A 15,287-nucleotide genomic window follows, 5' to 3' on the forward strand; every position below is an offset into this window, starting at 1 on the left:
CGGCAGGGTTCAGGGTTTCACTTGGTAGCGTTAGGGACGGATGGAGGAAATGATGAAAAGGAAAGGAATATGTGTGTGTGTATGTGTAAGTCTATGGGTGTGCATGGGTGGGTGGAGTAGTTATTAGTCTACCCTCCAGAGGCTACTAATGCACTGACCTTCATTAACTTGCATTAGTGTCGTTGTGTGGGGGTGTGCGTGAGTGTGCGAGCACAGTGCACAACTTGCTTTAGTTAACACTCATTACGGAGTCTTTGTTTAAAGGCCAGCAAACTAATGAAGTCATTAAATAAGTGAGGAACATCCTGATGCAAGTATTGAAACCAGAAACTGGAGGAGCGCTAAGGACAGAGAGGAAGAAACACCGGAGGAGTTGTGGGCGTACAACAGCGTATAACAGACCTGACTAAAGAAAGATGTCGCAACAGCCTGTCGTTGACAGTCGCTGTTGTCAGGCCATAGGGTAAGCGCTGATGAGAACACATCGTGATAGTCCTCAAAAGAACCTGAGTTCACTTAAATAGACAACAGTGAGACATAACATCTAAATCACACCGTGTTTTATCTTCGCTGCTGGCAGGGAGAAGAGAGCCTAATACACTGTTATGTACTTTGTACTGTTTAAAATGCTTGAATTGGTTTCTGTGTAACGTCATTACTCATTCCAGTCTCTAAATATCTGTCTGTCTGTCTCTCTGTTTATTTATATCTAATTTAATCTCATGCGATCTCTCTGCAGGCTTTGCTGGAGACCCAGAAGCAGCTGCGTTCCTATATCTCCAATTTTACTTTTAATCTGGGCTTTTCTGGAAAGTTTTACCATACAGGTGGGTTTCTGTTTGTGTAGGCAACATTTTCTGCATGTAGACCAAAAGATGCAATTTTGGTCTCATCTGAGCAGAGCACCTTCTTCCACCTTTTTGCTTTTGTCAAATTCACGGCTCAAAACAACTTAACAACTTAAAACAAAAGATCTTTCGACTTTCTTTCAATAATGCATTTATGCAGCATTTATGTAATTATGCTTATGAGGTCATGACATAATGTGGTGCATTAACTACTGTAGTGACACAAAGAATGAACTTTTGTTTTTATTTAGATGTATAGTTCTGCAGCAAGAGCAAGAATGTACAGAACAAACTAGAGCAGAAAAGAAGAAAGTGAACTTAGATTTTTTTTTTATCTTGTTTTACGTTTATCTATACAGGAAAATCCCACAGAGAAATGAAGTCTCATTTTCAAGACCGACCTATTCATATACTTTAGTTTTATGACATCTATTATAGCAGTCTTTTCAAAGTTTGATGACATTCTGTACTTAATTAGCAAGAATTTATAATGTGTAGCATTTCCCAAACTTCCTTGTTTTGGAACAGGCTTCATTCTGTGTCCTTCTGTCCTTGAGAATGTGTGTGTCTGTGTTTCATGCGTGCAGGCACAGTGGAGGAGGATGAAGGAGATGATCTACTACTGAAGTATGTAGATGAGTTCTGGTGGTTCCCCCACATGTGGAGCCACATGCAGCCTCACCTCTTCCACAATGAGTCCTCTCTGTTGGAGCAGATGGTCCTCAACAAGGAGTTTGCTCTGGTGAGATGGATGGAAAAGCAAAAACATTTCTTGCTGCTTTTTTGGCTTGTGGTTGTTTTCTCTCATGTGTCCTCTTAATCATGCCTTCCCTCATGACTTAGTTTTTTGGCGTCTGTCACTTTTATTATTATTTTCTTTAAAAATAACAGACGTTACATCTTCTCTCTTACATCTATTGCTATGTAAGATGTAATGTCTACAACAAAAATACTCATTATCAGAACACGGCCGAGGATAGAACTTTTAAATGTACTGCAATCCGATTACTTCTCAATTATGGCCTCTTTAAAGGATGTATTATAACTGCATGCAAGGGAAAAATGAAAATGTGCAAATTACATTTTAATAGGTTATTTTATCAAAGTGTTCGATTTATTTCAATAGTGAATATGTACTTAAGTTAATTTGCAGCACCTTCTATAAAACTGCCATTTTGTCCCATTACATTCTCATAGAGTGGGAAAAAGATTCACCTGTACAGTAAGTAGATTCATTAATTTCCTTTAGTTTGACTGAGATAACAGATCTCTCTTCCAAGAAAAAGCTGACCAAGATAACAGCAACACACTTTAATTGCAAAGCTCACACAGCAGAATAGTAAACAATGCATTAAAAGATACCAAAATGACTTGCACAGTGAGGGTTTTCATCTGGGCTTTAAATTCATTGAAAGATGATACATTTTGCAGATATGGGCCAGGTTGAAGATTGTTCCAGCTACCAGGAGCTAAAAAAGGCTAAATCTTTTTTTATCGACTGAAAAGTGGATCCACTTTTTCAAAACTACCTAATGGTTGTGATTTGCTTCTTGCGATAACAAAAGGAACGCTTAACCAAGGCTGGACGATATAGGTGTGATATACACCTCTATCGGTGTATATTCAGTTGTATATAAAAAGTTTTTAAACTTGAAGATAGAACGGGGACCAAAGCCTCCAAGAGTTCTTGCTTCAACAGTGTTTGAACGGAACTTCCTTTTTTCCCTACCCAAGCAGACTCCAGAGCTATCTCAACCCTGCTCCTATTTGAACACTACTACAGTAGTCGACGTAGAGCTTTATTTTTCTCAGGTTTTTTGTTAAAAGCACAAGAAAATTTCCAGCTCAAGGGCACAAGAGCACATAAGAGCACAATAATCATCATCAGTGCTGATAGTTATTGATTTGTTTTTTGTTTTAAATATCTGAAAAACTGCCAAACTGGTATTGTGACGTTTCCTCTTTTATCTGCAGTTTTCACTCAAGCTGTTGTTTATTTTTAAACACGAGTTTCTCAACAGATTGAGTAACTTGATTATCAACCACCAACCTCGTTTATTACACTTTAGGTTGAGCAGCTAAAGTGTTTCTTCTACCTCTGTTGTTCTGTATTGGAGTTCAGTGAATGTTCTATACATTTAATATTGAGTATTCTATCAGATGTATTATATTGATATTGATCTCGTGTCTATTGCGATATTGTTATTGGTCAGACCTAGTTTTACCCAAAATGACTTTCATGATGAACATGTACCTGTGACTTAGGCAGCAAGGATGTAGCGATATGACCAGTTTTATTAATTCAGAGCAGACAGAGAAACATATTTAGTTCAAATCTCGTAGCCCTGTGAATTAAACTTTAAACATGTAAAGACAAAAAGCATACATATGTACAGTATATAGTGTAAGTCTTCATAGTGAGTAACAGGCAAAAGAGTAGATTCTACTATATTCATTTTCACATGGATAGAAAAGCAATTGTGATAAATTGTTGCAGAAGGCGTTTTCAGTTGTATATAAAAAGTTTTTAAACTTGAAGATAGATGTGTCCTATAATTCTTCATATTTGTTTACTTTGCTTTGTCTGATAAGAGCATATGTTTTAGTAAGGGTTATTTTTATGACCATATTGAGCTGCTTTCTCACACATGCAGGTTCATTCATCCTACTGAAGGTGAGCCTAAACATGAAGTGTGATTACTATACTCTTTTATACACATGCACATACACGCATTCACATTTCCTCTGACCGCTGATGCTTAGCCCTGACAATGTGCGTAGGTGTATGTCAGAGCAAAGGACAACACTATCAGTCTTCGGAATCCAGCCTGCAAGCTCACACACACATGCTCACCCCAACTGTATTTTTTCTAATTTCCAACCCGAAGGCCAATACAATAACAAACTCAATTCAACACGAACCATGTGCTATTCCTACAAGGTCATACTGTTGGGCCTTGTGTGTTTATGTGATACAAAGAGCTGTAAGTGTGCCATAATTTTCTGAGTTTATTTATATAACCTTCCTGTGTGACTCTTTGCATGTGCCCCCTACCTTCTCCTGTCTTCCTCAGGAGCACAACATCCCAGTTGACATGGGCTATGCTGTGGCCCCTCACCACTCCGGCGTTTACCCGGTGCATCTGCAGCTGTACGAGGCTTGGAGGCGGGTGTGGAACATACGGGTCACAAGCACCGAGGAGTACCCTCACCTAAAACCCGCCCGCTACCGCAGGGGCTTCATCCACAACAACATAATGGTGAGAGTGAGCACAAAGATTGTTAATCGTATTAAGCGAATAATTAATTAAACACTTCAGAGGTGCATTTAACTGCATGTAGAAACATGCTTATCCACACAATCAATTACATTTATGAAGGCACTTTGTTCCAGTGACATGAAAAACAGTTGCTTCTTGCCAATCTAATCACCTTTTCTGCTTTGTCTGTTCTAAGGTCAGAAATAATATTTTTTAAGCTTTATCTGTGTACAGTTTTGCTTCATAAAATATGTGGCATGGTTCAATCAAAACATGCATTTTATGCCTGAATGTGATAAGTGAGACTTATTTATTCAGTGTCTTGCAGGATTCATACCCTTTCAACTTGTTTATGTTTTCTGAGTTTAAAATCACAGATTTCAATATAGTTTATGTGATAGCCCAACAAAAATCTAGTATATTATTGTAAAGTAATAAAAAAAAATGTGTTTTTTTACAAATACAAATCTAAAATTGGGCCATTTTAACATGTGAATATACTTTGATCAAAGCCATGCCAGGGCAGCTCTGGCTACACGTTCAGTGACATTGTGCTGCTAAAAGTTCAACTTCTGCCTTGTTCTTAAGTCTTTTGCAAATTTTGACCACTGGCTTCAAAACGTTCCCAGAGCTTAAATTTCCCAAAAGATTTTATTCTTAATTTTTTTGTGTTTGTTTTTTCTGGGATCAAAACCTGGGCAGTTTATTTAGATCATGGTCTGTGAGCAGCTCCTTCCTCCTATCAGGAGTGCTACTGCAGTCTGGAGACAAACTTCATACTTCCACTCAACGGCAGAGTCCAAAATGTGACTAAAAACAGTGAAACCAGACTTATTCAGTATTAATATTGGATTGTTTCATACCAATTGTGGTTTAAAAGGCATGGACTATGACTCCAAAGTGTTTGAAAATGTGATGGTAGAATGGATTTTAAATCAAGTGTGCTGATCCCATCCCTCATAAAGAAAGAAAAAAGCAGAGCTGTGATTAGTGTGATTAGATTTCTAAAGAAATCCTCTATAACAGTTTCATTGCAACCAATTTGTACAGCTGAATTAAAGAGAAATAATCCACAGTAATAATCCACAGTAATAATCCACAGATATCTAATAATTAAAATCATCAAGATTTGTTTCTCATTAACAGTAACCATAAACACATGCATCACCAGAAGGTCTTGTCCTCTTAAGCTTAAAACGGATAAATAATTAATGCTCCTGGACAGTTGGTTTAACTGTATCTCAGAGCATTAACACTGAAATAAACATTTACATATTTATCAGTAAAAATCTCTTTAAAGTCTTTGATGAGATTGTTAATCTCTTTCCGTCAGTGAAGACGCTGAAACTGAAAGCTTCTGGTTCCTTTAGCTGAATATTTGTACCAAGATAGGCAGATTTTATCAAGGTATTTCAAAGCAAACTCTGCATTGCAACATTTTTACTCACTTTTTTATGATTTAGTTCTGGTTTCTGCCTTGGACATGGAGAGAGGATAATAATTATATCAGAAAACTGCAGCGGTTCCTAAAAACTTCCTGCATTGGAAATACACTTTAGCGTAGCTTCTTTTAAAATGAACCAGTTTAATTTTACGTATATTCCCATTAATTTTAACCAACTTCGCTGTCACTGATAAAGAAATACAACATAATGCTGCCACTGTCACGTTTCACCATAGATATGGTGCATCCAGGGTGATGTGCAGCGTTAGTTTTTCGACTACAGAAAGCGTTCTGTAAAGAGTCTGCGAAGGTGACAGTTTTTCTCATCTGACCAGAGCACTTTCCTGCAAATACTTGCTTTGTGGGTTTTAATATGACAATGTATGAAAAGGTTAAATAAGTAGAATACTTTTGCAAGACACTGTAAATACTCATATCAAGCTACTCCTAGTATAATATAAATGCAGACATGGAGAGGAGAAAGTGTTCTCACCCAGCCTAGGTTAACATTAGAGAGAAAATCCAGACTAATATTGAAACAATGAATAATACATTTTTAAAGCAGATAAATTAAAGTAGGGTCTGTTTTGACAGCTTGCAGTGCTTCTCTGTGTTATTTCTCTTTTTGTAGGAGTGTTTACTTTCTGTCTTTCTGTTGAAACAGGTGTTGAAACTAAACGTAAATTGTGTGTTGATTGTTTCTTGCGGTTCCAAACAAAAAAAATCAATAATGCCACATGCGGTGTGCAACCTCGGTGTTTCTGTCTTTGTTTATGGGTATGGACTTTTTGACCTTCTCTCACAACAGCACGCTTTGCTCTTAATTCAATATTCAGTGGTTTCCCAGTGCTTGGAGAAAGGGCAATTTTCTTTTTGTGAGTTTGCATATTTGAATATAGCAGAATATGTGTCATAAACTGAATGCATATCAATGAGACATTTTAAATTATTTTTAACTAATCATCAATCATCGCTTAAGACAGCTTTAGAATAAAACTTTTGTAAGCCATTTCGAATAGGCACGTTCGTAATCAGTGTGCCCGCTCGCTCCTCCTCTTTTTTATTCACTTGTCACTCAGACTCTTAGTGAGTCTGCCAACTGTTTTTTTTATTGACAAAAGAGCCAATCACATCTGGCACCTTAATTATCAGCACTTTTTTTTTTTTTTGCCATAATAGGTTCTTGAGCAAACAATATAAAGAGACGGCTATATCAATTTTCCAATCAGTCCAGCTTTTATTTCTTGATGTCTTGTCACAGTGCTGTAACAGACAGCAATTTAATCCTACATCTTTTCAGCCCAATGACAAGCAGGCCTTTTGACAGGCTGTTAGATGTTATTATGCATTCTTAATCAAGAGGTATTGAAAAGCATCTGTGACTCACTGAATTCAATAAAATAACAACTTACTGAAGCCAGATGAATGATTAACAGTTTATATAAAAAAGGGTAAACTAAAAAATAAACAAAGAAAAATGACACAAAACTACTCTGATATTTACCTCAATTTAATACAGATTGTGTACACATTGTGTTTTACACCCTAATATCAGTTTTTATAACTTAATTATGTGTAACTCAGGCTCCCTTAGCTACAATTGATTTCTTTGCTTTAAAGGAAATAAAAGAATGTGACAGGAAGGTACTGATCCCACTTCTTACCATTTTTCTAACACATACTATGTTGTGGTAACCAACTGCTCCTTTTGGGCCCCAAACCCAGACCCCATAAGAAGAAGCAGCAATTCTTTAGGTTTAGGACTAAGTGTGGATTGAGTTTAGATTAAGTTTAGGATTAGGTATGTACTGGTAGTGATTAGTTTAGTGTAAGGATTAGGGTTAGGCTATAGAAATGATTGAAAAATGAATGGAAGTCAGGGCAAAGTCCTGGTGAAGATAGAAAGATGTGCGTGTGTGTGTGTGTCTGTGTCTAAGTATGAAAATTAGATTTAGGAAATGACTTTAGTGTTGCTTCTCAGTGTTGTTGTCTATCTACAGCTGCTGTAGGGTGATGAGAGTAGAAAAACAAATGTTTTTACGAACCCTGTCAAAACAAAGGTTACTAAATTCAACACATCACAAAATATAAATAGGTTAGTAAAAAGAAGAGAGCAACAGAGTGTAATTATGAAAATAACATAAATTAATAAAAATAGGTAAAGAAAGGGAAAAAGCAACATAAAATACATTGTAATGCACTAAATACTATGGTTGTAGAACCAGAGTGGAGACTGGTGTACATAACAGTGGCTTCAGCTGCTTTTTAAAGAGTCAATAGTGCCTATGGAGAAAATAGCGAAAGAGGATGTGCGCTTGACTCGAAAGATTGATCTACACAGGTTTAACAGGGAGTGTGTGGAACCATCAGCATCATGGCCTCAAGATGTAAAAAACCACAAGGAAGAGCTACTGTATGTCTACAATCCATAAAACTCAGTCTAAAATTAGTTTGTTAAAAATGGTTAGAAAAACTCTTACAGTAGTCCAGGTAAGCTGACCTAAAAACATGATTAATCATGAAAAAAACTATTGATAACCACCATTCTTAGGCCCTGTTTACATGACAATATCAGGACAGTAAAACACAAAGGTTCTGTTGGGTTTTGGCCTCTTATTTATACGTTAACTCGCAGGTCAAAAACGCAAAGAATTGACAATGGGCAGCACAGTGAAACCTTTTAGAATTGCAAAATGACCATGTCCATGTAAATGCAAACCGAAAACATTTTAAGTATGACGTCAGTCACATCATATTGCGCTTGGTGTAACTCTGTGTTCTGTTTTTGCTGCTGTGCTCTTAAGATTACTTAGCATGTTAAAGCAAAATCTTTTTTAGCATGCATTTATGCCATTTATTCCAATAGCAAAATGAATAAAAAGGTTACAAAAACATCCTTCTGGATCAGAAAATCCACCAAATTTCACTGTTTCCTACAGGCCTGGCCTACGCACTGTTTGTTTTTTTTCCTTTGAATACACAATGGAACATGTTTTTGGAAACATGATGTAAACAGAACCTTAGAATGATAAAACTGATCTGAATAAACTTTTAGAAATGACTTTAGAGTGAATTTGAGCTGATTTATGACATGATGATACAGAGGAGTACACTGAGATGTAGTATAGTTGCAGAAATAATTAGAAAAAATCTAACAATACATCCTAGAGGAATCTCACAAGAGAAAGTGTTTTCTCTAATGTGACTTGATTCAAATAGCCATTGAAAGATTTCTCAGAAAGATGCAAACAAAACCATTTTAAAACACAGCTAGTAACCAGTAATGTTTTTGTTTTTCTCCAGAGTTTTACAATTGGAAAAGATTGCATAAAAACTCTTCCGAGTGAAGAAAAATATACACAATAACTCAACTTTATGAGGACAAAAGGTTATCTAACACACTATATCAATAGGTACCCTACTATCTATAGAAAATAACAATATAAATTAAAAAGTCAATATGCTCTCCAGGCTTTTCTCATAGTCTCCTGCCCTCCTGGAAGATAACTTTGAGACATCAACAGCACCCTACCCACTTTCCTCACCTTTCACATTTTTCACGCCCAATTTTCCCAGCTATTCGTACCCATTAATCTCTTTCTCCTCCCCTGCGTGCTCCATCTTCGTTTGCTCAGAGGAGGACAGGAAGTTGTCTTAAGGCGGTAAAATTGGTGTTTGTGCGTCTCTGTCAGCAGATTGAGAGCCACCCACTGGACCTACAGTATCAGAACAAATCAGACTGAGATATGGAGCTGTGCTGTGTGGGCGTGTGCACGTGTGTGTATTTCTTTTTAAAATGTACTATATCAGTTTGAGCTATGGCTGTGTGGATAATTGGTTTGGTGAAATAGTGCTGAGTGTCTGTGGCAATGGTGGCCTTGTGTGTGTATGCGTGTGTTGGGGTGTGTTTGTGCGTGAGTCTGCAGCATTTTATAGATAAACCAATATCTGCGCTTCCAGCCTTTACTCTATTTCACACGGAGAAGTGCTCCACAAGGAGTTTACTATAAAGATGTTTGTCTCTTTTCTTTTTGTCCCTTCTTCTTTATTAATTAACTAATAAAAACTCTTTTAATTCACAAGCTGCCAAATCCTTCTAACAAGCACCCTACTGCTTCTTTATAGTTGTTTGTGTGCATTACTTTCAACAGTGTACATTATAATTAATTCCATTTGAATGACTTCAACCAGCAACGTGTCTACAAATGTTAGTCAAATATTGCTGCTTTGGCGATTTAAAACAGAAAAACTAGTATTAGTATTAATGTCAAAGTAATGTCAAATTTGCTTTTAAGCGTGATAAGACTTATCTTTGACTCCTTTTTCACTGGTAGGGTGTAGTATGCAGCTCACGTAGGGTATGGGATATGGATGTTTTTTTATTGCCCTGGGAGAAATCTATTCCTTCCTGAGCTGGGATTAAAAGCAATCTGATCTCATCTCCTTTGGTAAACAGCAAGTCACCCAAACATCATACAAGTGTAGGTGAGGAATGGGTGGAACCAGTGTAACAGCATACCGTTAAAGTTTTAACTCATGAAAAGAGATTGCACTTGTGCTCCATTTATTCTGCTATTTGTTCCTTCTGTGAATTAATCCAGGGCTCCAGATACACGACTCTAGTGTATTCTAGTTTGTGCTTTTGTAAAAACACAACTCCTCTAAGCTAATACCTAATTCCTCTCTTAATAAATCTTCTGGACACAGTCTGGATGCATACTGTATGTTTTTTAACCTTAAATGTTTGAGCAACATTCAAATCTGCTATTTCTAAACAATTGTGTGTGGTTATACTTATTAAAAAAAAAGAATTAAATTACCACTGTTGGCCTTAATTTGCATCTTTATTTGTGCTGAAATTTCACAGCTCATCACAGGGGATCAGTTTCTATTATTTAAAACATGTTTTTCTACTTTACTTCTTGTTCTTTTGGGCCTTATTTCATCCTCAGTAATGTTAGCATTCTCCTTGGGCACTGCCATCTTGAGTCACCACTGCTGTTATGTAGGGTTTATATCAAGGCAAAATTACCAACTGTAGGAGTTCAGATTGTTTTGATCTCACTGCGTTGAGTACTTTAGGAACAAATACATGAATGCATGGGACCCTCATTCAGACAGTATGATGCATTTTCATATGATGATCACAAAACCAGTCTAACCTTACTCTTGAAATATTTTTGCCATTCTTTGCATAACTACAATGGGTTTGATTTTATGACAAAGCCAGTTTTTGTAGCTCCTACTTTGCTTTTAGCTGTGACTAGGTTTGAGCACCACCTGAGTGGAGCAGCTGGAATTTTATGCTAAAATGTCAGAGTGCTTGAAGTGGCAGACTAAGGCAACAAACCTTCATTGACCGCATGCCACAAGCTGCAGAGATTACAGAGTTGACAAGGTGACAAGTTTTTATTCACATTTTCCAAGCATAAATACATATTGAACTTTTTTTCTCACTGAAATCAAAAGCCAGATGGTATTAGGTTTTAGAGGCTTCTTGTCCAAAATGAATGGGGCTCTTTGGCCCTCTTTGTCATAACAGCCATGTTGGCTGGCGATTATAGGGAAAGCAAAGGTAGAACCAATAACGGTTAATAATGGCTTCTGTGGATTAGATGGCAGCAAGTCTGCATGCTTACCGCCAAGATCCCGAAACTGGACTACCTAAATGAAAGTGAGCCATTGTTAAGTGCACTATTGCCATATGCTGTATCAAACATATTACTGGAATTTCCAAAATGCATTCTGCTGTCTTTCACATTACAGAACAACCATTAATTCCAGCAATGCATCATATATTCATGTCTCATCTAATCATTTCACCTGTACATCTACTATCTTGTGCTTTCATTGTTAATATTGTCACTTTTTATTTCGTATTTAGCTACAGGTTTCCACAAAGCGGCAGTTTGAATTGCAAACAGTTTAATCATGTTGGTTTTTGTCATACTTAAGGGGAGCACTTTGACACATTAGGGTGTTTTTACAGTTCCCGTGGACTGCTGATGTAAATGTGAACACCAGTGTAGCGTAAGCATAAAGCTTCCAGTTGTTCTCAAAGGGGTCATAAGAATAACATAACAAGGACTCATAAAACTGCATGATGTCACTTAAAAAGTGTTGTTTGAAAATGAAAATCTGGCAGCCTGTATATATAGTGATATGTGACCTTTGCAGTGCTTTCCCTGTCTACTGTTTAATTTCATTGGAAATTAGGACTGAATTAGCTACAAGCAAAAATCAAATTGATGTTCTCACAGAGCAATTTATATAAAATGCTTGCTCAGATAACCAAGGCTTACACAGAAAAAAAAAACATAATGAAATAATACTGCGGGCTGCACAGTGGCGCAGTTGGTAGCACTGTTGCCTTGCAGCCAGAAGGTCATGGGTTCGATTCCCTGCCCGGGTCTTTCTGCACGGAGTTTGCATGTTCTCCTTGTGAATGCATGGGTTCTCTCCGGGTATTCCAGCTTCCTCCCACAGTCCAAAAACATGACTGTCAGGTTAATTGGTCTCTCTAAATTCTCCGTAGGTGTGAGTGTGTGTGCATGGTTGTCTGTCCTGTCTCTCTCTGTGTTGCCCTGCGACAGACTGGCGACCTGTCCAGGGTGAACCCCGCCTCTCGCCCTTAATTCAAAACTGGGGGGTTGCTGTCACATACATCCGTGCACACACACATGCGGGTTTTCCACCTCTCACTTACCCCTGCTGTGTATGTCAGCTCAACTTGACTCTGCTTTGAATTAAGGACCACAGCAACCACCATTGTCTCAGCCTATCCTATCCTATCCTATGCTACCTTTAAGCAATTAATTCTTAGCTGGAGATAGGCACCAGCACCCTTCCAGACCCCACTAGGGACAAGGGTGTTAGAAAATGGATGGATTAATGGATTGCATTTTTCTCATACAAATATTAGTGATCTTATCAAGTAGTCTACTGACTGCCTTGGAGGTCAGAAAATCAAAAAGCACTTGGGAGGGGAGCAACACCTGTTGACGGAGCAATAAGAGTGACTCTTCTATCAATAATGTCTTTTCAACATCACACATTTAGTCTCCATGGTAACTAGCTCTCTTACTGACTAATGGATGACAGTTGTCTCCACAGTTTTTACTTCAGTGTTGTCAGTTTATGGATAAAGTGCTTGTGTGGTGTATTCAATAATTAGAAAAATCTTTCTTTTCTTTCCAGTGTGTCTCCAGTCAGGTCCAATGGAGCTGAAAATTGGTTGATTCTGTTTAACAGCAGATTTCTGTTTGGAAATTTATTCTGTAACGCTAGTTCATCTATCCGGATTCAAATAATGCAGTTGTAAAAACCAAAATGAAATACATGCTTCTGAAAAAATCTATTCTGTGTTCAAAGGGATGAATATAAGCAGGAAAAGGCAATGGTGTAAAACGTTTCTGGGTAGACTAAATAACTCCAGAATTTTAGAGATTATTTAAGATATTTTCCAAATCTGGATAAGAATGAAAAAAGAAAACTAAATGTGAAAAAATGTTTGCTCTTCCTCACTGTGTCCTCCCCCATTATCTGTTTATTCCATCCATTATGCAAAAATTTAAATATCTGGAGCACATGAAGGCAAAAATAAACTTTCTAGAGCAAAAGAGGTCAATGTAAATGCATTTTTGGTGTTTTCAAATTGTATTTGTGTACTTAATTTGTACATGTTAACTTCAATTTGCTTGAGTCCATCTTCTTTTATTCATCAGAGTTTATTTTGTAGATGTGAAACACAGTAATAGCTCCTTCTTTCACTGCATGCCACTCTGTGTGTGTCCAGGTGCTGCCTCGTCAGACGTGTGGCTTGTTTACTCACACCATCTACTATAAGGAGTATCCTGGTGGACCCAAGGAACTGGACAGAAGCATTCGCGGGGGAGAGCTGTTTCTAACTGTGCTACTCAACCCTGTGAGTCAGCGAAAGCTTGCACTCAGCCAAACACAAGCACTCACACACACAGACGGATAAACTTTTTTTTTTTTCTTGGCCTTGAAGAAGCACCACAAGGCTTTACTGCTTTAACTATAACTGTAACTTCCTTCAGTTTTGATCAATATAATTTTTTGGCATTATTAATCTGTCTGCCTCTTTTCCTGTCATGGGCAGCGTCTCATTCTTGGAACTGTGTTCATCTCTCCACTTTAAATTAGGTCTATCCACCGGGGGGTTGCTGTCACATACATCCGTGCACACACACATGCGGGTTTTCCACCTCTCACTTACCCCTGCTGTGTATGTCAGCTCAACTTGACTCTGCTTTGAATTAAGGAACAGAATTAGGTTTTGGGTGGGAGTTTAAAAGAAAAAAAATCATCCACATGTGCACCCCTGCATGGGCGCGCTTGCACACACGGCTCAAGGCTGGATATTCAAAGAAAGTGTCCCCCTAAACATTATCTTTCACTGTCTGTGTTTCTTTCTCTGCCTTAAACCACACATGTGCACACACACAAACACACAAAGATGCTCATAGAGCGGCAGTAAGCTGTATTGAAGTGTCAGGTAAGGGAGTGCTGAACCAGAGGAGCTGTCAGAACTCACCCGACATCACAGAGTCAAGTGCAGCTCCCTACAATACCCCAGTCTGGCTCTTTCTTCTGTCTCTGCACCAATTTGTCTCTCTCCTTCTTTTTGTTTTCCAGCTATTTTTTTCCCCTTTGTTCCCCTTCTCTGTCTTTTTTGGTCACATTTTTATGATGCCTTTTTCTTTATTCCTGTCTCATTATTTTCCTTACTTTCTCAAGTCTCTCTCTTTCTTATGTTCTCTAAGGTTTTATTTACTAAGTATTCTTTTTTCCCCTTTTGTTCTTTCTCTCCCCGCCCTCTAACTCGTAAGTGAATCCCCTTTTTCTTCTTCTGAGCAGAAGGTCTTGCCTGTTTAAAAAGATCCTAATAGATATTGGCAGAAAAATGCTTGCAGTTTCCTGCTTACTAGTTGAAGAAAAGATAAATTACTTTTTTATCCAGCTCTAAAGAATTCCCTAATTGCTTTGTATTATGCAGCTCCCACCTTGGACAAAGGATCTCTAGAAGACAAAGAGGTTTGACATCTCTCCTAGGAGCAATGATAACTTTCTAATAATACATAGAAAAAATGTCATCAAAGCTGAACCCTGTGAGTCAGGGTTCAGCTGACTGTTTTTCTAGTCAGCAAAAGCATGGATAGTGAGGTTAGTTGGAATGCATTATTAGGCTAAGAGTGGTGTGTAAGCACAAGCCAAGCTGTCTGAAATTGCAGTGCTTTATAAAAATTAAAGAATATCATTTTGTAGACTCCAGCCACCCGAAGGGATGTAACGATGCATGTAATTCATGTTTTGGTATGTTTTCGGTTACCTTGAGTCAAGAGAAAGAAATATAAAGAAGGTTTAAAAGTTTAAATCAATATGGAGTTCTGTACCTGTTGTGTGCGCTTGATATTTGGTGCCTGGTTTTTAGAACATTGTGCTGCCATTAGAAATAAGATTGAAAAATGTGTTTGATGGAAACAAAAAAAATCTATGTAAGAAATGGTGGTTGCTGTGGTACTGGTACCTTCTTAATTTTATAAGAATATCTGCTTAAAGATAGCATAGGATAGGATAGGATAGGATAGGCTGAGACAAGATAAGGTATGGATAGAATGAAACAAATGTTATGCTGTAGCTTGGCTTGTTTTACTGCTTATTAGACAAATGTGCAACCAGTGCTTTATTTAATTTATATTGTCATCTTAGCTT

The 15,287-nt window shown here is 37.6% G+C and overlaps 1 protein-coding gene across 2 annotated transcripts in view; it reads left to right on the forward strand.

Annotated features, from left to right (window-relative positions):
• Nucleotides 1-15,287, forward strand: part of ndst3 (N-deacetylase/N-sulfotransferase (heparan glucosaminyl) 3) — a 51,947-nt gene that overhangs the window by 16,787 nt on the left and 19,873 nt on the right. For both annotated transcript variants that reach the window (XM_032563616.1, XM_032563615.1), the window contains exons 3-6: nucleotides 740-827; nucleotides 1,436-1,590; nucleotides 3,923-4,108; nucleotides 13,348-13,476. In XM_032563616.1, the coding sequence (XP_032419507.1) occupies nucleotides 740-827; nucleotides 1,436-1,590; nucleotides 3,923-4,108; nucleotides 13,348-13,476 (558 nt within the window). The remainder of the gene's footprint in view (nucleotides 1-739; nucleotides 828-1,435; nucleotides 1,591-3,922; nucleotides 4,109-13,347; nucleotides 13,477-15,287) is intronic.

This window comes from Xiphophorus hellerii, chromosome 5 (genome assembly GCF_003331165.1).
Source record: "Xiphophorus hellerii strain 12219 chromosome 5, Xiphophorus_hellerii-4.1, whole genome shotgun sequence".
In the NCBI taxonomy this organism is placed as follows: Eukaryota; Metazoa; Chordata; class Actinopteri; order Cyprinodontiformes; family Poeciliidae; genus Xiphophorus; species Xiphophorus hellerii.